Here is a 23387-nt window from a genome sequence, read left to right on the forward strand (position 1 = left end):
CTACCAGCCCATGGTACGGTGGCCCACTATTAGCGCCTACATATTACTGGGCCTCCAAATACCATGAAATTCGGCAGGTTACTGGGTCGGTCCTGGTGAACACACAGAATTCTGCCAGTGATACTACCAGCCCATCGTTTCGGCGGCCCATTATTACCGTCTACATGTTACTGGGCCTCATACTCCCATGAAATTCCTCAAGCTACTGGATCAGTCCTGGTGAACACACAGAATTCTGCCTTAGAAATAGGTGCTCCCCATCTCCCGAAAAGAAAAAAAAAAACGAAAAAACTGACGAATGAATTCCTCCCAATGAAAAAAAAAATGAACACGGATGATTTTGTGCGCAATTCCAATTAATACAGGAACCTCAGACCCAGCCTGAACGGATGAAACAAGGGCATATCAACTCAACAGTATCTGACTGCAACAAGTTGATGGACCGCTCAGCATTTGTCATCAGTTCTGAGTACAGCCAAAAGACACACGAACAAAGCACGGATAACATTGGTCCCAGCGCCGATCATACATCCATTTCAGATCAAAATTTCTCAATAAGGAGACAAGAATGGTTTATCACTTAACATATAGGCTCTGCCAAAATTCAGGACGGAGAATTCAGTCAGGGCTTCAGCTTCACCGATGAGTCCCGTGACCCGCCAGCCCTTTCACCAAACAGCAGCCCTTCATTCCATTGGTTGCGGCAGAGTTCTCTCTCACCTCTGGAAGACGAAATAGATGGATCAGTACATACAAATACAATTGTTATAATCCATCCAAGAGACAACATCATGTAAAATTGTCTCTATATGTGAATTGAGATAAGTAGCATTTAGGCTGTCAGTCCATTCAGACATGATTACATTTACAACTAGCTATCCTCCAAAATACGCCTTGTATGCCCCGTACTAAGACTAACTAGTATGCTGGAAGAAAGTCCAAAGGAACATAAATTATGAACCCATTGCGTCCAAGAAACTGAATAATTAGCAGACAGCAGCGGATCTTGGAGCCCGAATTCAAGGAGGCGAAAAAAAACGTCACTGTTGGAGAAACAAATTCAGGGCCGGCAACAAATGATCGACAAAGATCGGGGACCCCAGATCCACGACCACAATCTGTATATTAGCGTCATGTCATGGTTCATGGACCACAGAAAAAAAAGGGCCGGTATTCAATCCATTTTTTTTTTCTGCATCCTGAGGTTGTCTGGGATCAATTGGTGTCACTCACTCACAGTCAGTTACAGGCTACCTGCTGCAAATACTTTACAAGGTAGAGCTCCCAAGCTGAAGCTTAAACTATTTGCAGGAATCATGTTGCTTTCAGGCCAGATGAAAATGAGATGGTGTTGCTGGAGTGAGTGGTAATAGACCATGAACAATGCGGTCGCGGCCAAAGCCGTCGCTGTTAGACTAAGAAGGTTGACAATAGAATATGACCATGATCTTATCTTGTATCCTACTTCAAAAGCATTTCCATTATCTCTGAACAATAATTATTAGTTATCATGGAACTAGTCCAAGGCACCTAAACCACTAGTCATAAGAAAGCCACTAACAATGATGATCTCAAATGCTGACTATATAAAAACTTGCAAAATTCACCCAGCTTGAATGAAATCTGAATGAGCAACGAACTGAAACCGCGCAATCAAAACAAAAGGATACTGAATATTTAGCAGTTTCAGTAAACTAATCACACAAACAAGTAGGAAGCTTGATGTGCAGATTGCAGATGATCAGAAACGAGAGAGATGTTCACCTTTTCAGCAAGAGAGCAGCATCCTTGATGCACCCAGAGCAAGAGCTTGAGAGGAAGCAGCAGGCGTCGGCGCCGCCACCACCGGCGCCGGCGTCGGCGCGGCTCTCGACGACGCGGTCCTCGAAGATGTGCGTCATCTTGGGGTTGGGCCCGCGGGCGATGACGCAGGTGTAGTCCTCCCCGGCGAGCTCCTCCACCTCGCTCCTCCGCGCCAGCCTCGCCGCAGCCGACGACAGCGGCGACCGCTGCACGGGCGAGAGCAGCGCGAGCAGGGCGTCCCTGTTCTTGACCCCGAACTCGATCGGCGAGCCCGGGAGGTCCCCTCCTCCGCCGCCGGGTCCCCTATTGGGCGGCGGCGGCGGCGGCGGCAGCTGCACCCTGAGCCGCATCCCGAGGAGCACCCTGCGGTTGTTCTTGCAGGACCCCCGCTCGGCCTCCTCCTCGGCCACCAGCACGCCCGCCAGGCCCGCGGCGGCCGCGTTGCCCCCGATGCCACCGGACCGGGCGCTGCCGTTTCTTCCGCCGGAGGAGCAGGGAGCGTTCCTGGACAGCTCGGCCACGGAAGCGGCGCTCGTGGCGGAGTCCGTGAAGAGGCTCGGGAGCGACCTCGTGGAAAGAAGCCGAGACGCCGCCCTCCCGGTGCCGGTGCCGCCCTCGGTGACCTTGGGTGTGGGACGCGATGGTGCTGGGAGATCACCACCGCAGCCCATTGCGGCCGCAGCTCTTCCTGATGCTTTCTTCAGCATTGCTGCAGTCAAGAAATACAACCCGATCCTCTGTTCCAACTTCAGCCGAACCTAATCCAATCTATGCAGAGTAGCAAGATATATTGACTGATTGTTATTGAAATCGATCCTAGGGAGCGAGTGAGGTGGACAAGAATCAGAGTCAGAGAGCAAGTACGCAGCTTGTGCTGCTCCGTCGAGTGATCTGAGATGGGATGATGAAACCGTCAGTTGGTCACGCAAGAGGCGACGAACAGGGAGAGGGGAGAAGAAAGAGGCCAAACAAATGATCAGAAACACACACTCACTCACACTCAGGCGTCAGCTAGTAAATCATAGAGCAGCCATCCTTGGCCTGCTGCGTCGAAATCAGGGGACGGAAGGAATCCAGTGGGTGGTTTGAGAAGATTGATCCCCCAACTGATCACACCAGAAAACGATGGATTAGGAGAAGCCAACACGCAACAGGCCTGACTGATTGGAAAATGTTGCTCTTTCCTATCTCAGGAGCAAACAGGTAAACTGCGGCTGCTGAGTTCAGTCAAGTGTGGGTCTCTCACGCACACAGAGATAAACACACACTCTGGTGTGTAGTGTAGTGACGGCCCTGACAATGGTGTGCCTATAGAAGAAGCGTACGGGGGCTAGCAGAAGGAGATTGTGCTGCTCTCCCCGAGGGGCGCGCCTTATTTAAAGGCGCCTTCTCAAAACTAGGCCATCCACACATTGTTTATTTGCATCCATGCCCAGAGACAATAATTACAAAGTTTTCATGGACTGTGGTGGTCACCGGTCACTTCCTCCATTCGCCTACTGCTAGGGAAGGCTGGATATTCCCGTGCTACTCTTCATGTGAGCTACACTACCTTTTGAGAGAGAGAAAAAAAAAATTTGTGCCGAGATTATTCATCCATTTTACCTTTCTCAAGATGTGATTTTTGATATTTGATTGTACATTAATAGACGGTGTAAATTAACATAGTTACAAAAAGCACAATAACTAAAATAGAGGGGGGAGAGAGAGAGAGAAACACCACACAAAGTGGAACCACGTAAGCAGTGAGCACAAGTTACAGAAGGGTGGGAATCTAAGAGACCGAGGCCACATGAACCTTGTGGGTGGTTGAATGGAACACAAAAACTTGTGGTGTCATTGTTTTTGTCATGTATGTCATAACTAAAAGTGCACGCTAATTATGCATATCAAACATGCTAGTACAGTAATTAACAAGCCATCATCTTATTCTCACTATCGACTATTGTCTTACCTAGCATTAGTCCAGTGGTGCCTATATAGAGAATAACCCGCTGCATGGTTAAGAGCATCGTACCCTCTCTCTTAACAGCCCATCATCCTATGCTCATATGCATTGTGCAAGCATCTAAAATAAAAAACCATAAATTTATACTATGATGTACTCCCTTCATTTTAAATTATAAGATGTCTTGGTTTTTTTAAATACATTGTTTTTACCACGTACCTAGAAATAGTGATATCTAAGTACATAGCAAAACTTATGTATTTAGAAAAGTTAAAATGTCTTATAATTTGGATAGAGAGAGTAAGGGAGTACTACCTAGTCTATGTACCATAGGTTTGAAAGTTCACGACATCTGGCACTGCTTTATAAGGAAGAAAGAAAACACTTCTATCCAACATAGAGTTGAAAAGAAGTTTATAATGTCGAGTGTTCAAACAACACAAAATTTGTACTAGGGAAGACATGCAAATATAATATTTGCGCAGGCTCTGTTGCAAATGTGCCGCTTGTCACTTCCCAGCCAGCAGAAGAAACGCAAAGCTCTGCCTCTGCTCCATTTACGAGGACATAGATGAATGAAGATGATGTGCGTGAAAGTTAGGGTCTGGTTCTAAATAAGGTCTCGTTTAGATTACGAAAAAATTTCAAACCGATGAATAGTATCATTTTCGTCTTATTTGGCAAATATTGTCTAATCGTGGACCAACTAGGCTCAAAAGATTCATCTCGTGATTTCCAACTAAACTGTGTAATTAGTTATTTTTTTACCTATATTTAATACTCCATGCAAGCGGTTAAAAATTGATGTGACAGAGAGAGAGTAAAAAAACTTAAAATTTGGATGGCATCTAAACAAGGCATAAGTCATCTATTTATAAGTAAAAAAATAAAATAAGTGATTAATTTTATCAAACACCATCCACTTAACTTATAAGTCACCTCTGTTTAAAAGAAATAAGCTGGTTCACCCCTGCTTAAAATTTATAAGTCACCCTTTTCCGCGTGGGGTCCACACCTTTCACTTAACAGATATGAGCTTATAAGTCATCTGCAACCAAACAAGCATCACTTATAAGTCACTAAAACAGGCCACGGCACGTGGTGGGGCCATCATTTCATTGACAGTGTGGGGGCTTCTGCGAAAAGCTTTAGCAGGAAAGGTCCCATCGGCGAATGCCGCCAATTGTGGTTAACTACCCATTCCCATTTTCATTTACTACCTTTTTCAGAGCTCTGATTTTTTTTTTCTTAGATACTACTCTGACACAAAAAGAGCAACGAGGCGTGTACACGGGGAAATATAAGCGTGCACCACCACCAAAACCCCTGTACAAAACTGTGAAAACATAAATCTACCGTCCTGTACAATCTGAGCTCGAGCAACCTGCATAAGAGAAGCATAAAGAACAAATGGCTATGTGAATAGTGCCATTGTCTAAATCCTTAAAATGTGTGTTTTTTTCAATTTTTTTCTTGTACGAATTATATTATTATTATATACTTATTTGACCCTGAAGTTTGCCGTTTGGCACATGAATGGCAGTGTGCTGAGCATTTTGGAGGATAAAATGCCGTTCTGCAGAAATTTTTCTTGTACAAATTATTATTATTATTATTATTATTATTATTATTATTATTATTATTATTATTATTATTATTATTATTATTATTATTATTATTATTATTATTATTATTATTATTATTATTATTATTATTATTATTATTATTATTATTATTATTATTATTATTATTATTATTATTATTATTATTATTATTATGTGCTCCATGATTCATATTGTTGTTTATTTTTTAATGATTTTGGAGGATGGTAGCACTCCAGCATGAGAGAGCTTGGAGATGTTCTCACGTCCATATAACATCTTGTGTTACACAAACAAATCTAAGTTACTAATCCAATCACGATGGACCGGGGGAGCCAGGGCAAGTGTTGCTGGTGCTGCAGCACCTGCTAGCTCACGCACCACTATAAACCCATTTTCCAAGATAGGTTAAATTGGTTAACATAAAGTATGCAGGACAACCTTCTCAGTAAAGCCCTATAAGGACAGTACCAATGAAAGAAACTAGTAGTTTCTATAACATAGGATACCGCACAAAAAAAGTACTGCTTTCCAACCCATGATTTCTATGAGTAATAATTATTTTCTCTTTCTCTCTCCCAACTCTATCTTCTTCCTCCAATGGGAGTGCGACACGAGCTCCCTAGAAACTGGTGGTTTCTTCCCAATGGCGATTTCATGGTTTCTTAGTGCATTGGGTCAAGAGTAGACCTGATTTCTTCATAAAGAAACCATTTCTATGATTTTTGCTCTCTTTCTTCATTAATTACGTTGCCATGTCAGCGTTTTGCCTACGTGGCAAGTCATTTAATGAGGATAGAAACCATCATCAAATGCACCATTGAGACTGCCCTAAAGATACTTTATTTTTAGAGGCAGGATATGCAAGGTACCACATTTGAAAATTCATTTTTAAAAGTGACTCGCTAGAATGGCCTGTCTCTAGGAGTGTATTCCAAAGGTAGTGAGCTAAGAACTATCACTGAAAAACATTTTTAAAATTTGAATCTTATTTCACACCTTTTATTCAAATTTGTTTTCTCATTAGATTTGAAACATTTTTCTGCCACATTCGAGAGAGAACATGCATCTAGCGGCAATACAATGTATGCCTCCAATCAACTCTCCATCCATGGTGGACATGCTAGAGATTATAGAACATCCAATTGAGTGATCACACTTCATTGGAGTAAGATTGACCACTAATTTGAGCTAAAATGATCTTCAAAATATGGAGAAAAATACTATGCCCTCTCTAAGTCAAAAGCACCAACCAAGCCATAAATTAAGAAGCAAGCTAAAAAACAAAACGCACACATGGGAATAAATGACAAAATTTAACCTTTCCAAGCCCTTGCTACTCTGAATGGAGCAGTCCAGGAAAGAAGGGGGTACTACTCACCTCGTTTATGCTTCTTTCCATAGGGCAGACACTTCTCGTCCCTGAAAATAGATAGTTATCAGAGATTGATAATTTAAACAATGACCTCTACGAATCTTTATTTTTAGACATGGTGCCCCCTAGCTAGAGGTGTGTCTTGACTTTGGCCCATGTGGCAAATCGCATAGGCAGAACCCATTATTTACATCCTATCTATGAAAATAAAACCTACTCTCTCTATCAGGTAATAAAAGTCATTTTAATCTTCTACTTTTGTCCCAATTTATTTGTTATTTGTGCTTCTCAATACATATTTTGTTTTTTGCCAAGACATTTCTATCTCTATACGGAGTACTTCTTGTTTTCTGTGCACCACAAGTTTTTCACTCGTTCGTAATTCCCGTGTCTAGAGCTAAAATACAAAAAATAATATTTGATGGAGGGAGTACACCTTAAATAAAAGACCAATATATCCACAAGCAATCTAAAAATGTCCTTAACATGCATGCAAATATGCAATGTACGCGTTTCCATAATCGACGCATGCAGTCAGCTAGCATCCAGTGCACAAAGAGCTAGAGCTAGCACACGTCCATGGTGGCCGGCCAGCCAGAGCCAAGAGCTGGCATCACGGCTGGTCTAGGTTTCGCCATACCGGGGACCGGCAGTCTCCCCCGGCAAAAGCGCCGGCGCGAAATGGGCGAGTGATCCGGATGCCCGCTGCGCGCGCGCATCGATCTGCTGGACGCAACTTTTGATGGAGAAGAAGGGACGATTTGACGCGTCGTCTCCGGCCATGCATCGTCCGTCCGTCTCGTGAGCTAGCGATCTCCTCGTTCATGTAGCTCCGAATATTTTTAGGGCTCCAATTATTGGCAATTTGGCATATTCCGCATAAATGTCTGGTTTCACTTTGCAGCTACCCATGCGCCATGACAAGACCTTTCCTTTGGCCATACTTTTATAATAAGTTATTATAAATTATAAAATAAATTATGCATATATCCATGCATTGACAGTTTTTGTTTCACATTTTTATAGGTTTATTATATTACTAGTTCCATTATTTAAGAAGGAATACATGTACAACTTACTCCTTCCATCCAAGAGTGTCATTCTCCTTTCCCGAGTAGTCAATTATTTTCAACTTTGACCAAAAATATATGAAAAATATTAATATTTCTGGTGCATAATTAGTATCATCAGATAAATAGCTGAATATATTTTTACAATAAACATATTTAGATATACAAATATTGCTAATATTTTCTATAAATCTAGTAAAATCTAAGAATATTTCACCAGCACGAATCTCATAGCGATACTTTTTTTTATGGAGGGAGTACTATATTTCTTTTTAATCTGTAGATACAGTAGTAGTACCAACATTTTGTTAATTAAAAACGACTTTTTTTCTCTCCATTTTCTGAAGAGAATAGGTGTTTGACGTAGGGTTTGCAGCAAACATGAAGAACACGCATGGTAGACCCAAGGGACAGGAGAATCCATGGCAGCAGGGAACCATGATGCACCACACCACACGACGTGGATGGAGTAAGGCCATGAATCCACTGAGGTGACAAGAGCACATCAAATAATGCACGTCGATCTGAAGGACTACGATCGGACCTACAGTGCACTTTTCCAGTGCAAATTAGAACCCCCACAAAATAGATTGATCCATATGTGTGGGTGAACGAATTTAATAGAGCTAGTGGGCAATATGTATTGTATATATCTCGGAAAGACACATCAATATCATGAGGTCCTTCAAAGTAAATGGAGAATTATTTCGCCGCTGCTCTCTTTCAATAGTTTATTTTGTACAATTGATGAAAAACTCCTAGGTTCCATATATCCTTGACCATTGTTTTATTTGTTGATGACGGTGTGTAATTTGATTTCTAGTACCTTTGAACCAGTCTAATATTGCTTGTGACATACATGCAGGCGAGCAAAGTACGTACGTAGTAAGTCTAGGTTAATTGGGGACTTGGGGTGTCACTGAAAGAACTAAAAAGAAAAACCTTTGGACTGCGACAGTGCAAAATAAGCCCATAATAACATTTTCACTATCTTCCGATCATGATAGCGAAGTTCCTCGATTAAGTCGCCGACCGTTCTTATCTATTCAGTTTGATGTAGCTTTGAAATTTCTGGCAAAGTATCACAGTGAATGTGTTCCTTTAATTTGCCATCAGCTGACGCGCCATGTCAATTTGCGACACTCAAAAACACATATATATATATATATATATATATATATATATATATATATATATATATATATATGTCCTATATATATATATTCTATGTATTACCCTGGTACTGAATAATAATGAGTACCCGAGTCAAACACCGAGCCCAGATGACCGCACCCGAGCCAAACCCACGGGCGCTCCCCCCGCGCCCACGGCCCACCTCCTCTTTACCGTATCGAGTTTTTTTTCGTTCTATAATTCGAGATCGTGGGGAGGAGATGCGCAGACGCCGGTTTCGCCCAGCTCGCCGCCCCCTCCGCCGCACGAGCCCAGCTCGCCACCCCCATCCCATCGGCGCCACTCCCCACCCCTCTGGTGCCGCATCAGGGCGTCGCGCCACTGGCCGCCGTAGCGCTGTGTGTCACGGCTGCTAGCGTCGGTCGCGGGCGACCAGCCACCATGCGCCATCTTCCTGATTCCGAGAGACTTGGAGACGGCCACACCGGCGGTCAGTGTCATCCGCAGCAGCAACGACACCATCCACAATTTTTATGGCTTTCCCAAGCCCTACCAGGTCCGCTAGATCGATTTCCCCCTCCCACCCTGCTTCTCTCTCTTTTTGCCTTGAATCTGTTCGGATGGGAAACCTCTGGTTTGGGATGACCCAGCGTGTCGAAACTGGGGTTCGCATAGGCAACATTGCGACTAGATTGGATTTATCAGATAATTTTTGTCTTCCTTTGCGTAGGGGAAAATGTCAAAATAAAAAAATTCCCCCATTGGTATACAATAGCTAATGGCAGTTGATTTTATGATTTACCAGTTGATTGTTACAGTTCATTATCGAAATGCACTAGTGCTATGTCTTTTCATAGCTGTGTAAATGTATTATCACATATCATATACCGTAATTGATTTGTTCTTTAAATTTACAGGTTTATCTTGTATTTTTTTGGATTTGGATTAGGCTAATTTGAGGCTTATCTTGTAAATTGTGAATTTTAGGGCTGGTTTGCAAGTAGTTTGGTGTTTCTTTATCAAGCCCAGTAGGATTCTTATGAGATCACAGCATGTTATCATTTCTGTTTTTCCAGGTACTGATGTAGACTCCTTGAGAATGAAGGCAACACTTGATGCAGAATTATGTGAGTGATGCAAACTCTCTGAAAACAATAGTCATTTTTTATTTATAATATTCCTGATTTGTCTGTGTGACTTATTATGTTTGAATTTTCATATTGTATATCTTTTGTTCGTGTCACTACTTATGCTTTGCTAGATAATTAGCCATATCAGTATAGCCCTCTGATCTGTTTTAAAATAACTTGACGATAACCATATCAATATGGTCCTCTGATCTGTTTGGGTGACTAATTATGCTACATTGGATAATCATATTATTCTTTTGCCATATAAATGTTCATCTTTTATATTCTTGGACAAGTTTGCCAATCCAAGTGCCACAATAGGTTAGGGCCCTCTTCAATGTTGCAGTAGAAACCATAGCTGGCAATGGGGAATCGATCAAGTTCTGGTTGGATAGATGGTTGCAAGGTAGGACTTTATCTAGAAACCATAGTCTAGTTTTAAATTATCATTTGAGTTATGCATCCTTCCTGTCCTATTCTCTGTTTTTTTCTCCTTTCATGGCTCTCCTTGGCGAGGACCTCCAGCCGTAGGCATCTGAGGTAAGCTCTCATATGTTCATCACTTGATGAAAAGTTGGGATCCCCACATGCATTGGACTTTCTAGGTATTGATCAATAGTTTCCCCCCCCCCCTTAATGTACCACAGCTCTACTGTCAAATCTTTACAGTATATTAACTATTTCTTGTTTTGGACTACCCCTGCATTAGCATATCTTTGCTCCATCCCTTTCGACAATTCTTAGTTTTTTATTTTAAATGTCTTGTTTGGGACTACCCCTGCCCCCTGCATTTGTTCATCGTTGCTACAGCCCTTCTCAGAATATCGAGCATCTCTTCTTTTTTAACCCAAACTTGTCTGTACTGTATCTCAATTTTTCGTTATTTGTCCCAGGCAAGACAAAGGAAAAAGAGAGCTATCAACCCCATGATTTGTTTTGGTTTTTTCCAAAATCTAGGAGATTTGTTAGATGATCCCCGCCCCAATTCATCTACATCATCAAGTGTGTTGCCTCCTTTTTCGTGGAGGCAAGCCTATGGGTTTTTTATTTTTCACGTTTCTGTCAGAACTTAAGAGGATTATGCAACATGTAATTGTCGTTTTTTGTGCAAATGTGCTGCATGGGGGAAACATTAGCGCCAGGAACGCCTGTGAATTTGTCCCATCCTCCCAGTGCTGCAGGCCTTCTTTGCATCCTTGTCTCCTAGCCTCTGGTCTTCTTTGCCTGATCCGAACCATGCATGAATTTGATTTTTGACACAGATTCATACATCCTCATGGCCATCTGATAAAGGGCGTGGAAGCAGCAAAGTTCAGGAATCATGTCCCCTTGGTGTAGTGCACTAACCTTTTTCCTATTGCTGTGTCGATTGTCTTTAGGGTTGATAATTTTTTCTCTAATTTTGAATTCATATGAGATTACCAGAAAATATGGCATAACACTAACAGGGTGGACAAAAGCTTGATTTCGAGCTAGAAGTGAATCTTTTCTTTCCAGAAGCACATGCATTTCAGTATTATCTCATATGAATACAACTGAAGCCTTCATTCCTTCAACTAGCTTTTAAAATTTGTATTCCTGAAAATGTTGCTTAAATTTTCTATTAGCGATTCCATAGTTGTAGATGGTACCAGGATGATGATGAGATTATTACAATTAATTATTGACGTGCATCGATTTCTTGATTGTGGGAGGATCATGGTCTGATCCATTTTGTGGGAGATGTTGCTAACATCAATTGATATGTTGGTTGTATGCTGGCTGAGGAGCATAATTAGAGATTTTTTATTTTATTATTTGTGAATAAGAACACAAGAGTAAATTAATGAGATTGGAAACATAGCTTAGATTGCATCCGTATTTGCATATGCTTGCATCTGGTATGGATCCATTAATATATTAGCATGATGTGTGTCCATACTTGAATGTAGAAAAAACATGGTATGGTCAACTAGTGTCGTTTAATACTAGCAGTTCTTTTGAATATTTCTCCCTTGTTTTACATCACATCTAAATGTAGTTAACATTTATGTCTCTCATTATTTCTCGTGTACTCTGTTCCTAGTTAGACCTTATGCCATTTTGAAAGCTCTAGTTTGGTTTTGGTGAATTGATGAAACCTTAAGTGCTAACCTAGTTTATCAAAGTGATTATGAGATAGGTAGCACTACTCCAAGTGATTAAGCAATGGTGAAGATCATGATGATGGTGATGGTATGGTGATGATCAAATACTTGGACTTGGAAAAGAAGAAAGAGAATAACAAAAAGCTCAAGGCAAAGGTGAAACTTGATAGGAGCTTTTTCATTTTGGTGATCGAGACACTTAGTGAGTGTGATCACATCTAGGATCGATAGCCATACTATTAAGAGGGGTGAAACTCGTATCGAAATGCGGTTATCAAAGTGCCACTAGATGCTCTAACTCATTGCATATGCATTTAGGATCTAGTGGAGAGCCAACACCCTTGAAAATGTTTATGAAAATATGCTAACACACGTGCATGAAGTGTTACACTTGGTGGTTAGCACATTTGATCAAGGGTGGTGAAGTTTGGGGTCAAAAGGAGCTATTTCGTATTAACCGGACTCTGCCTTGGGCAGTGACTGGACTCTGACCCTGCGTCCAGTTAGTGGTGCGCAGTGAAGGCCGCCCTCGGTCATTTGACCGGACGCTGAGAAGAAATAGGACCAAAGTTCAGCTAGGCGCTAGGCGGAATCTAGGCGCTGACCCATTGCCTAGCGCCTAGTCGGGAGTACTCGGTCCTAGGCGCTCCTAGGCGTTTTCCTAGGCGTTTTGGCAATATAGCCATAAATTATATATATATATATTATGTATATAACTATATATATGTATATAACTACTATATATGAGTCACAATAAGTATAAAAAGAGGGCCTCAGTTCCTGTTGCTGCTAGTGCAGAAACACCTTGTTCTGTCGACATCCTACATTCAAATTCAAGAGTTCACCAATGAACCGCAGTACAGATAATAGGGAACAGAGCATGCACATTAGACATTCAGTAAACTACAACTGCAATCATTCAGTAGGAAATTCAGTAGGAACAGAGCGTGCACATTAGATATTCAGTAGGTAAACTGCAACTGCAATCAAAACTGAAATTAGGTAAACTGCAACCGACGGCGCACACGTCTCTCTCCCTCACTGGCCCTCCTCTCTCTCCCTCCCTCCAATGCCAAATCTCTCTCTCCCTCTCTCGGCGGTGCGCTAGGCGCAGGGCAGCTGCAGTGGCGCGCCTCCCCTCCCTCCGGAGTGCGGCCCCTCCTCCCTCTCCTCCGGCGCGGCGCGCGACCCACGGCCCCTCGTCCTCCCGGCGGCGCGGGGCGGCCCCGCTCGTGGCGGCGTGCGTCTCCTCCCTCCCTCTGGCGCGCAGTCCCGGATCTGGGCGGCAGCGCGGCCCTTGGCCCCCTCCTCCCTCTCCTCCGGTGCGGCGAGCGGCCTCCTCGTCCTCCCGGCGGCGCGCCTCTCCTTCCTCCCTCCGGCACGCGGGGCCTGGATCTCGGCGGCTCCATGGCCCCTGGCCTCCTCCTTCCTTCGGTGCGGCGAGCGGCCCCCAGCCCCCTCGTCCTCCTGGCGCCCTCGCGGGGCCTAGCGCGCCTCCGCGCCGCCTAGCGCCGCGATGGGCGACTATGGCCCTAGTCGCGGCGACGGGCTTCGCCCAGCGACTAGGCGCGCGTAGTCGCCGCGGAATCGCCGCCTGGCCGAACTTTGAATAGGACCGGACGTGCTGGGAGTGGGTGCGTCCGGTCAGGCTATGACGAACGCTGACGCAAGCATCAGAACAAGCCAGTGAGTACCGGACCCTGAGCCGCGTCCGGTCACCTATGATCGGACGCGTCCGGTCATGATTTTGCCTCTCTGGAACCTCACTGGAAACGATCGGACTCCAGTGATGGAGCGTCTGGTCACTTTAAGCAGTGCGTCCGGTCGCAACATAAGACGTGGGGCGAAGCAGACTAGCCGTTAAGATCGGGTGCTCAGCATTTGAGGCTGATGACACGTGGCGAGCATCGGGCGACCGGACGTTGGGGTCCTGCGTCCGGTCAACCTGACCGGCGCGTTCGGTCAGCCCGTGTTTCACTGGCCAGAGGAGCCAACGGCTCTATTCGTGGGGGCTCTCTATTTAAGCCCCATGGCCGGCTTAAGCTCACTCTCTTGGCCATTTGCATTGACATAGCAACTTTGTGAGATTAGCCAAAGCCCTCCCACTCATCTCCATCATTGATTCATCATCTTTGTGAGATTGGGAAAGAATCCAAGTGCATTGCTTGAGTGTTTGCATCTAGAGGCACTTGGTATTCGTGTTTCGCTGCGGGTTTGGCTTGTTACTCTTGGTGGTTGCCGCCACCTAGACGGCTTGGAGCAGCGAGGATCATCGAGCGGAGGTTGGTGATTGTCTCCGGTTCCGATCGTGGTGATTGTGAGGGGTTCTTGACCTTTCCTCGGCGGAGAGCCAAAATGTACTCTAGTGGATTACTCGTGGCTTGTGTGATCCTCATCTTGTGTTGGTTGTGCGGCACCCTATTGAGGGTTTGGCGTGCGATGCCATTTAGCGCGTGAACCTCCAAGTGAGTGAATCGCCACAACAGGAACTATTTTGCCGGCAAGCAAGTGAACCTCGGAGGAAAAATCAATATGTCTTGATTGTCTCCTTGGTATTCACTCATTGGTCACTTGCCACGCCGGTATACCTCTCTACTACTCTCTTGTATTTCATTATACATTCACTTGGATAGAGCTAGTGGTAGTTAAGACTAGATAGTGTATCATTTAATTATATTACTCTGACTAGGTTGATCACCTAGGTGTATATTAGTGACATAGCTTTGTTGTGATATACTAGAGATCATAGAAAATAGAATTAGATAGGTGGCTTACAATCCCAAGTATAGTGCTAGCACAAAATTCGCTTCGCCATCTTATTGACTAATCATTTGTCTTAGTGTTGTTGTAGAAATTTTTAATAGGCTATTCAACCCCCTCTAGCCATTAGGACCTTTCACAGTTATTGCTCATTGCGGTTAATTCTAAAAATGCTGCACTCATGTGAACAGTTCTACTGCCACCTGTTTACTGAATTGGGCTGTCCACTCCATGCCAATGTGTATTCATGGCCTCCCTCTGTCATGTTTTCTCCATCTTGTCTGATTGGATCAGGATCTTTTTCTTGTGCTCATATTTATGGCTCCATGCTATTCTGTCTCAGTTTTCTCTGCTTGCCTATATTTTCTTCTTTTCCTCTTGATAATTGTACTTCTCATTTTTTCTTTTGATATGCAAGATACGGACATGATAAACAGAGCTAGGTTCCTCTCTAGAACGCTCAAAGGCTAGTATTGTTGAAGATGTCAACATCACTGTGCTGGTGTTCCTAGTTGCCATGCTATCATTCTTATTTTACCTAATGTTCATATGGTTTACGTGATATTTTAAGCATCTTATTAAATGTGTCCTTCCTCCTATTTTGGGATACTGCAGGAGAACCTTCAATGCGTGCTGCTACCACTAATTGCGAGGGCAGCGGGGAATAGAAGGTAATCCATCGATAGTTCCAATGGATTGATCTTACTGGTTCTTAATTTGAACACAATCACTGTCTTAGCTTAATTTTCTAGAAATTGTGCTTTTGGGTTCACCATGTCGAAAAGCTTAGGATTGATATTAGTACATTGCCTAATTGAAATTTGTTTTGTAAACATCACTCATGAAGGATTACCTAATTTCTGATTGTGATAACTGATAACTAATGCATCGAGCCATAATTCAGTAAATATGTACATTTAAGCATATAGTTTACATTTCTAATTCTTCATTTTGTGTGGAGATCCGCAACGATGCAAGTTACTCCCAACCTAAATCCACCTCTCTTTAATCTGTATATCTTCACCAGCAGCAGCTACACATTGTATTGTGCAAATCTAGTGTTGGCTTGACCACATGTGTGCGCTGGATTTGGCAGCACCTGAATGGAGCACCTGTGGAGGAGGCGAAGGGCGAGGCTGTTACAAAACAGCACCGCTGCAGCAACATTATAGTGCTCAGGCTTGACACCGATGTCATCATCTCATCTGCCATCAAAATCAGATTTGTGCAATGCTTCCTTAGGTACTTCTGTTCTTTGGCTTTTTCCTTGTTGCGTGAAATGAGCCTGCAGATTGTTTAGCTTACTTAGATATACCTTATTTGTATTTATCGTTCACAGATTACTACAGGTTGTATAGTGAGGATTGATGAGGAGCCAGACCTTTTTTCTGTCTTCTAACTTTCAGTTTAGTTGTGCATCTTATTACCTTTTTTACTTTATTTTAGTTTATTTTCAGTCAGCATTTGCAAGACCTGATCTCCTGTCCTGTTTCTCAAATTTTTCTTGTTTAATCTAATGGACTGCTACTCATATTGTTGTTTTATCTTCTACCTATTGCCCACTTGAGAACGCTTCAGTACAAATATGAAATATGTTTCAGTAGGAACACTCGGTCCTGATCTCATACCTGTTCTCTATTTTGTTTTTTTGTGCCTCCAGAATAAACAGCTGTAGACACTCACAACAGTCTTATTCTGTGATCCAGTTCACGTATCTTTCTTAGTTAAGTAAACATCTTCAAGTATTTGCTCTGCATGAGATAGAAAATATTTCCTCCTTTCCTGTTCACTTCTATCAATTTACATAGGAAAATAAAATACTCCTTGCATGTAGCTGTATGCTACAAATTAATGTTTTTTGGTCAAATATAATTTTCTTGAGTAGTCTATCTGGTTTTGCCTTTTTACGATGCATTTTTATCTACTCAACAGAGTACTCCTTGTGGTTTGACAAATGAATTTTTAAAGTAAGAATAAACTTAGGTATAAGTATTTGTGGATCGAACTCAGGAAACAATGTGGTTCGAAAATATATTTTTTACGGCTAAGAATACATATGGCCATAAGTATATGTGCATCCAAGAAAAGAAACAGTATTTGTTATTCGAACAATGAAATTTTGTGGTTAGAAATAAATTTGGTCACAAGGGCTTGTGGATGCCCAATAAGCTATTTCCGAAGCCACCAAAAACAGCCTTGGCGCCTCCCTTTCGTTCGTTTCCACCGCCCCTCCTTTCTTCTTCCTTTTTTTATGTTAGTTCTTTTCCTCAACTTTTCGGTCATGGGACAGGGGGGAAGAGGGTGGTTCCTCCTTTTTCTCGCCTGGTAGAGGCAGTTCATTTCTCATGGTGGCTGTAGTCTAGCTCCTCCGTGGGTTCACCGTGTATTTGGCAGTGGCGGTGCTGGCTTCCATCCTGCTCCAATCATCCATTCAACTCCTCCTGTGACTCCTCGGCCTGTTTGGCCTATTCGACGGCTGCGACAGTCCCTTATCCGTTTAGCTCCCCTGCAGCTTTTCACGACTCTTTTTTGCTAAGTACTTTCTAAACAATAAAAGTCTGCTATCTTAAGCACAAAATGTTTTTATCATCCTTTATGTGTATTAATTTTTCATAACATGTAGTATCGGTTCTATGTTCAGTTATTCTTTCATAAACCTCTACTGTCCTATCCACAAGTTCTGTTATTTGACCCACAAATATATTTTCTGGTGCCCTTTAATCAACTGAAGCCCTCTTGCATATACCCCTTTATCCCAACATACAGATAATTCTTCCTCCCACAATAAATTGTAGTTCCTTCTCATCAATATAGATCAACTCTTCAAGAGTCTTTATGATGAAACATGTTATATACAATAAAATTGTATTTTTCAAACCAAAAAATGCTTCTTTATCATGCATCCCTTTATCCCTACATATAAATAATATTGAGTGAGTGCAGGAGACCTTGGCATCAGCAGCGATGTTTCGTTGTCTCGTGATGCATTATGAGATCTCTCACTGAGGAATCCAAAGATTTTCCACAGGGCTATGCTGTATGGTGCAACCGCGCAATAGCAGGGTACCAGAACTGGCGACATTCCATTCTGGACAACGACACCCAAAGGAATCTACATTGTTGTTGGAGTAATATACAGGTATATTGCTTTTCACTTGTATTTCACTAGCCGAGGTTGTTGGTTATTTTTTTTGTACATATGGAATGAAATTGTAGCATGTGCATGGTCAGATACGATCTGAAATCTAGGCGTGTTGATTTTGATGGGTTTTCAGTTCAACTAGAACAGATTAGAATATATCAATTTCAGTATAGTATTGTTTCCCTGTTCCTAAACATGGCTCATTTAGAACTGAATTTATATACAATAGGATAGATGTATACACTATACAATCTGATCAAAATTATTCGGTTCTCTAACTGATAATATCTCTGCACCTGTCTCAAATAACCATGTTGTGTATAGGAACAACTAAGAACTAATTATTCTTCAACACAGCTAGCTAAAACATTGTTTATAAGTTAGCAGCCACCACACAGGTTCTAAGCTAGAGGACCATCATCTGCGCGGAAGTGTTTTAGGAGTTCTGACAATAACCTCACGTGGCCTTTGAGATAAGGTATTAGTATTGATGTATATATCCAGATCTATTTGCAGTCACAAGCATCATTTTTTGTGCATAAGAAACTAACTTGACACTGGACACCCATCAAATTCTACTCTGTGTCTGTGGTCATGGATGCTTTTGTTTGATCTTAGCTTTCTTTGATCACAAATTTTGTTGACAACCAAATGCTTAGTCCTCCAACGAAGCATTACTTCAAATGCCATTTTTGCAACAATAATTGTCCCCAGTTGTTCGTCTGTTAGAGGACTCTGAAAACTAATAGGAGCAAAGGTATTTTGGGTATCCGGTGTATGTAGTCGCCGGCCTGATCATTGTTTTTTAGTGAAGTGACATTCCAATCTTAATTATCTCGCCTCTAGTTTCTATTGATACTGAATTTTTTGGGGCTTGCACTCATGAGCAGTTTGCCTTTGCTGTTTCTATTTTACAAGTGTACTATTAATTCGATGTGCAAGTGTATGCTACTATCAATTCATTATCGAAGATTCACGATTTATATCAGTATAATACTTTTGTTGCAAGATCTCTTAACAGATATGAAGGCTGAGCTGCTGCATTACCTACCTTTCCATCAAGAGAACCAGGATCACACGATACCGACAAATTTCTTTAATTCTGCCTTGAAGGAGTCTCATTTTAGAAAGTTTGATCAGCAAGGTCACTTTAGAAAGTTGTGAACAGCATCTTACGATGGTGCTGCTCATGACCAACACCATCATGTTGTTGAATAGTCTGGAGGAAATATTTGTGGTTTGAATAATGTCTAAATAAATTTATTTGTCTTAAGGATTGGCGATGCAATAATCCAGTTAAATTAGTATTTATGTTTCGGATTATGAAATATTATAGTTGACAAGTAGTTCATCATGAGGAACCTGGGGTGGGAAGAAAAATGAGTAGATCAAATAGCTGTATCTTGCAAGGCAAATGATCAAATAATGTATTTGTGGTTTGGATAATGAATTATGATAGTTGACAGTAATTTATTATGAGTACTTGATCTTGCTGAAAATTTGTAGTAATTATAAGTTTCACCCATTCAAATAGCAGATTTGTGTCGATCAAAAGGAAAGTCTGTTTTCATTATCATGGATCAGTTGCAGCGATTATAGGAAGTATATAGTTTCACTAATCCTTGGCAAAAGAAGAGAATAAATATCTATATAAAAATATAAAAATTCATTGTTCTTGAAGGCGATATAACTTGAGCACTGCCAAGAAAAATGAAAAAAAAAGAAATAGATGCAAAAAAAAAAGTAACGCAAAAGAGATACAAAAAAAGAACGTGAAAAGTCCACGCAAAAAAAGGAAACATGCAAAAAAAAAAGAATGCCACGCAAAAAAGAAACATGCAAAAAAAAACGTGAAAAATCCACGCCAAAAAGGAAATGGAAACTCAGTCCACGCAATAGGAAATAGAAAACTGGATCCATGTGTGCATGAAAATCTCGCCTGCGGAAGGAAAAAAAACCACGCCACAAAAGCAGCGGCCACGCCTGCGGAAGGAAAAAAGACGCTGGTGGAGCGGAGGGGTCGGGTACTGAGTATTATTTAGTACCCTGGGTAATTAAACTACACCGTGGAATACTACCCAAAATTTTACCTATAAAGAAAGAAAAGCGCTCAAACTCGATGTCTAAAATGGATTCAAACTTTGCATGTGGTGTGCCAAGGGTCATTCTCTAAGATGGTTTGACAAACTACACAGAATATGTGATACTCTCCTTTCACTCACAACTACATGTGATTTTTAGACATCGATATGGTTCTAAAATGATGGTATTAAGTTGCTTTACAATATTAATGTACTTATTACTAAATCCAGTAGATTTAATTCTTGTATCATGAAAGCACATCTGCCACAAATTTACTATTGAAATAAATATTTGAAAAGATATTGTGGCGCTCCAAAACCTACAATCAGTGCCGGTTTGGAATCAGCTTTTATTGTCGTATTTTGATCTGACAGCTTTAGCCTTGGCATTTCACTATCAGCGGGTCACCCGACAGTCATGCCCATTTTAACAAAAATAAAGGAAGAAAAAACAACAAAAGGAAAAAAAAAAACACGAGCAGGCTGCCGCCCTAGGCTGAACTCGTTGCATGCACCCCGCACCGGGGAGGAGGAGAGCACAGGGGTAGGAGAATGGAACGGCGGAGAGAGGAGATCCTAAGGAGAGAGAGTATGAGGGTGAGAGGGGAGAGACAAGGATAAGAGAGAGAGAGAAGGTGGGCCCCGCGCGCTGGTGGCTTGGAGGCTGAGGTGGCCAGGCGAATCTCGCTTCTCTCTCCCTCACCGCCCGCCCAGGATGGATCTCGACCCTCTCCCTCACCGACGCTGTCGAGGGTAGATCCCGCCTCCCTCTCCCTCACCGATTGTGTCGACGGCGGATCTCGCCTCCATCTTCGGCATCATGGGGTCGACGCATCGGCGGGACCCTATGCTGACGGCAGCGGAGATGGGGCGGCCGCGGGTGTGGCGGCCTAAGCGTCGACGGTAAGTCCTCAGCAAGGAGAAGCGGATCCAACGGAGGTGGTTCCGGTGGAGGCGGATCCCGTCGGCAGCATCCCTATGGGCGGCGGTGGCTTGGGAGTCTTGGCAGAAGAGGATAGCCTCGACGGCAGCGACGGAGGACTTCGACAAAGGTGACGACCATGATCCCGATGACGGTGGCTACCCTATGGGCGACAAAGACCTTGGAGTCCGGTAAAGCGGAAGAGAATCCTGTCGGCTCGTGTGTGATCAGCTAGTTCTGACTGAACGAGGATGGAATTGGGCTAAGCGACGGCGCTTGGCGTCACCTCACTTCAAGCGGATGAAGATGGCACCAGCGGAGGTTTGCAGCGATGGTGCACTAGGGGCGGCGGTGACTTGACGACTTCCACTCGCCGAATCTGACCGTTTTAGGAGAGGATGTCGGGAATGTGCCGTGGTCGCAGTTTTTTAGTTTTTTTCTCTCTTTTGGTTGCATGCTCTTTGTTGAGATGTGAGTCTAAGTGCTCTTGTTTCCTTTTGGCTGCGTATATCCCTGGTGGATATATAGGCCGCATTAATGAATTCATTATCTAAAAAATAGAGAGAGAAGGTGTAGACGGACATGAAGCGGAGTTAATCATGTTGAAAAAAAAATTCAAATTTGGGATGAGGGAATTGCAGCCGGTTGGTAATACAACCCGGTAGTGATATGACCAGCAATGATAATTATCTGTCACTATCGGTTGCCTAAATAAAGCAACACATGCTCTAACCCAAGCCCCAAGGGAGTATAATGAAGCAACACTTTTATAGTTTATTGGCCGGCATAGGCGGAGCTGGCTAGGTGGACAGGTGGTCCATGGACCACCCTAAACTTTAGCTCAAGGTTAAACTACAGTAGATGAGCTCTTTAAAATCATAAAAATTACACATGGACCACTCTATAATTTGGTTTTACATCTACAGTGGACCACCCTTCTCCAGATCCTAGCTCTGCCACTGTTGGCTGGCCATACTCTTGATTGCTTATTTATTTATTTGAGAAAAATAACCCATCTAAAATAAAATATAAAGATTCGATTCAACTATGATTATGAACAATGATCCATTTGGCTAGCGCACACATAATACAAGTGACATTTTCAAAAGCCATGCACATAAAACCGAAACAACCACCCTTTTAGAAAAGAAGAAATTGAGGAAGATGACAGCATCTTCACACATGGGACTTGGCATGTAGTACGCCTTGCTCCAATCTGGGAGCCAAATGATAATCGCTTTTGTTTGACTAATGATAGCTCAACGACCGCATTGAAGCGAACATGAATCAGTAGTAGACCCTGAGCTCTTATGAAATTGACATGAAGAGATTGGTTAAACAAACATAGGACGTACCAATAACACCAATGCGATATGAGTACCGGCCGTATTAACCAGTTCCACTAATTCGTGGTAAAAACCTAATGATTACTGAAATGATGATCACTTTGATGAATAATTTGCGGTAGGGGTCCGTGGGGGCTTACAAGATCATTTAAATGACGTCGATGAGTACATAGTTGTATGCCACTATGATGGTAATATTATGCCACTAGGATGGTAATATGCCTTGGTCGATACTACTACGAGCGAGAAGAACTTAGTGGATACCATTTTGTGCAGACAAAAAAAAAAGATCATGTATTGCGTGCGTTGGCACCCTCCCTATTCTTTATCCACAAAAATTTAGTTGGTTATTTACCATTTATTATGTAGAAAAATTATCTAAACTTGAATCATAATTCATAAAAACTACTTACCTCCGTTCTGTTTTATAAGGCGTACATGCATATCAAGATTCAAACTTTAAATTCTTTGACAAATAATTTGGTTAAAAGTTTAACTATTATAATCCAAACTTGATATGCTAGATTTATAAGCAATTGTACTATCCAATAATCATAAGTTTATAAGCATAAAAAATATAATATAAAGTAAATGAATGATCAAAGTATAATTTTGGAGACCATGTCATTCGAAATTACGTCTTATAAAATGGATTAGGGGACTAACATGTTTCAATCATATTACTGAATAAAACAAAAAGGTGTTAACCCTCCATGTTTAGAGTTCAAGTTCTTTGCTAATATCTTTTTTATTTTTAAACATAGAGCAAGAGCAGTGCCCATGTACACACTTATGCCTATGACTACGCACATACACATAGCCCTATGAGTACCTCCAACAGTTTGAGCTGCCAGATATTGAGATTGATAAAGTCAGCATAGGCGATTTGTTGACGACATACGTACCGGCTATCGTTGAAAGAATAACACGGCCAATTCCCACAGTAAAT

General features: G+C 42.2%; 1 protein-coding gene and 1 long non-coding RNA gene across 8 annotated transcripts; one reads left to right on the forward strand and one right to left on the reverse strand.

The window, feature by feature from the left end:
- Window positions 1–321: 321 nt before the first annotated feature.
- Window positions 322–3124, reverse strand: LOC136545279 (FCS-Like Zinc finger 8-like). 2 transcript variants are annotated; one of them, XM_066537317.1, is made up of 3 exons: window positions 2802–3124; window positions 1765–2694; window positions 322–722 (listed from the first exon to the last, which is right to left on the reverse strand). In XM_066537317.1, the coding sequence occupies exons 2-3, from the start codon at window positions 2508–2510 to the stop codon at window positions 623–625; spliced, it is 846 nt and encodes a 281-aa protein (XP_066393414.1). In that variant the 5' UTR covers window positions 2511–2694; window positions 2802–3124; the 3' UTR covers window positions 322–622. The 2 variants fall into 2 exon arrangements, with proteins under 2 accessions (XP_066393414.1, XP_066393413.1); XM_066537316.1 differs by having other exon boundaries at window positions 1765–3124.
- Window positions 3125–9151: 6027 nt separating this feature from the next.
- Window positions 9152–19552, forward strand: LOC136541495 (uncharacterized). Of its 6 annotated transcripts, none has more exons than XR_010780375.1 (6): window positions 9152–9487; window positions 10008–10058; window positions 11324–12343; window positions 15366–15618; window positions 16044–18086; window positions 18488–19552. It is a non-coding gene; the product is annotated as an uncharacterized lncRNA (long non-coding RNA). The 6 variants fall into 6 exon arrangements; XR_010780376.1 differs by having other exon boundaries at window positions 19099–19552; XR_010780374.1 differs by having other exon boundaries at window positions 19111–19552.
- Window positions 19553–23387: the final 3835 nt, after the last annotated feature.

This window comes from Miscanthus floridulus, chromosome 3 (assembly GCF_019320115.1).
Source record: "Miscanthus floridulus cultivar M001 chromosome 3, ASM1932011v1, whole genome shotgun sequence".
Lineage (NCBI taxonomy): Eukaryota > Viridiplantae > Streptophyta > Magnoliopsida > Poales > Poaceae > Miscanthus > Miscanthus floridulus.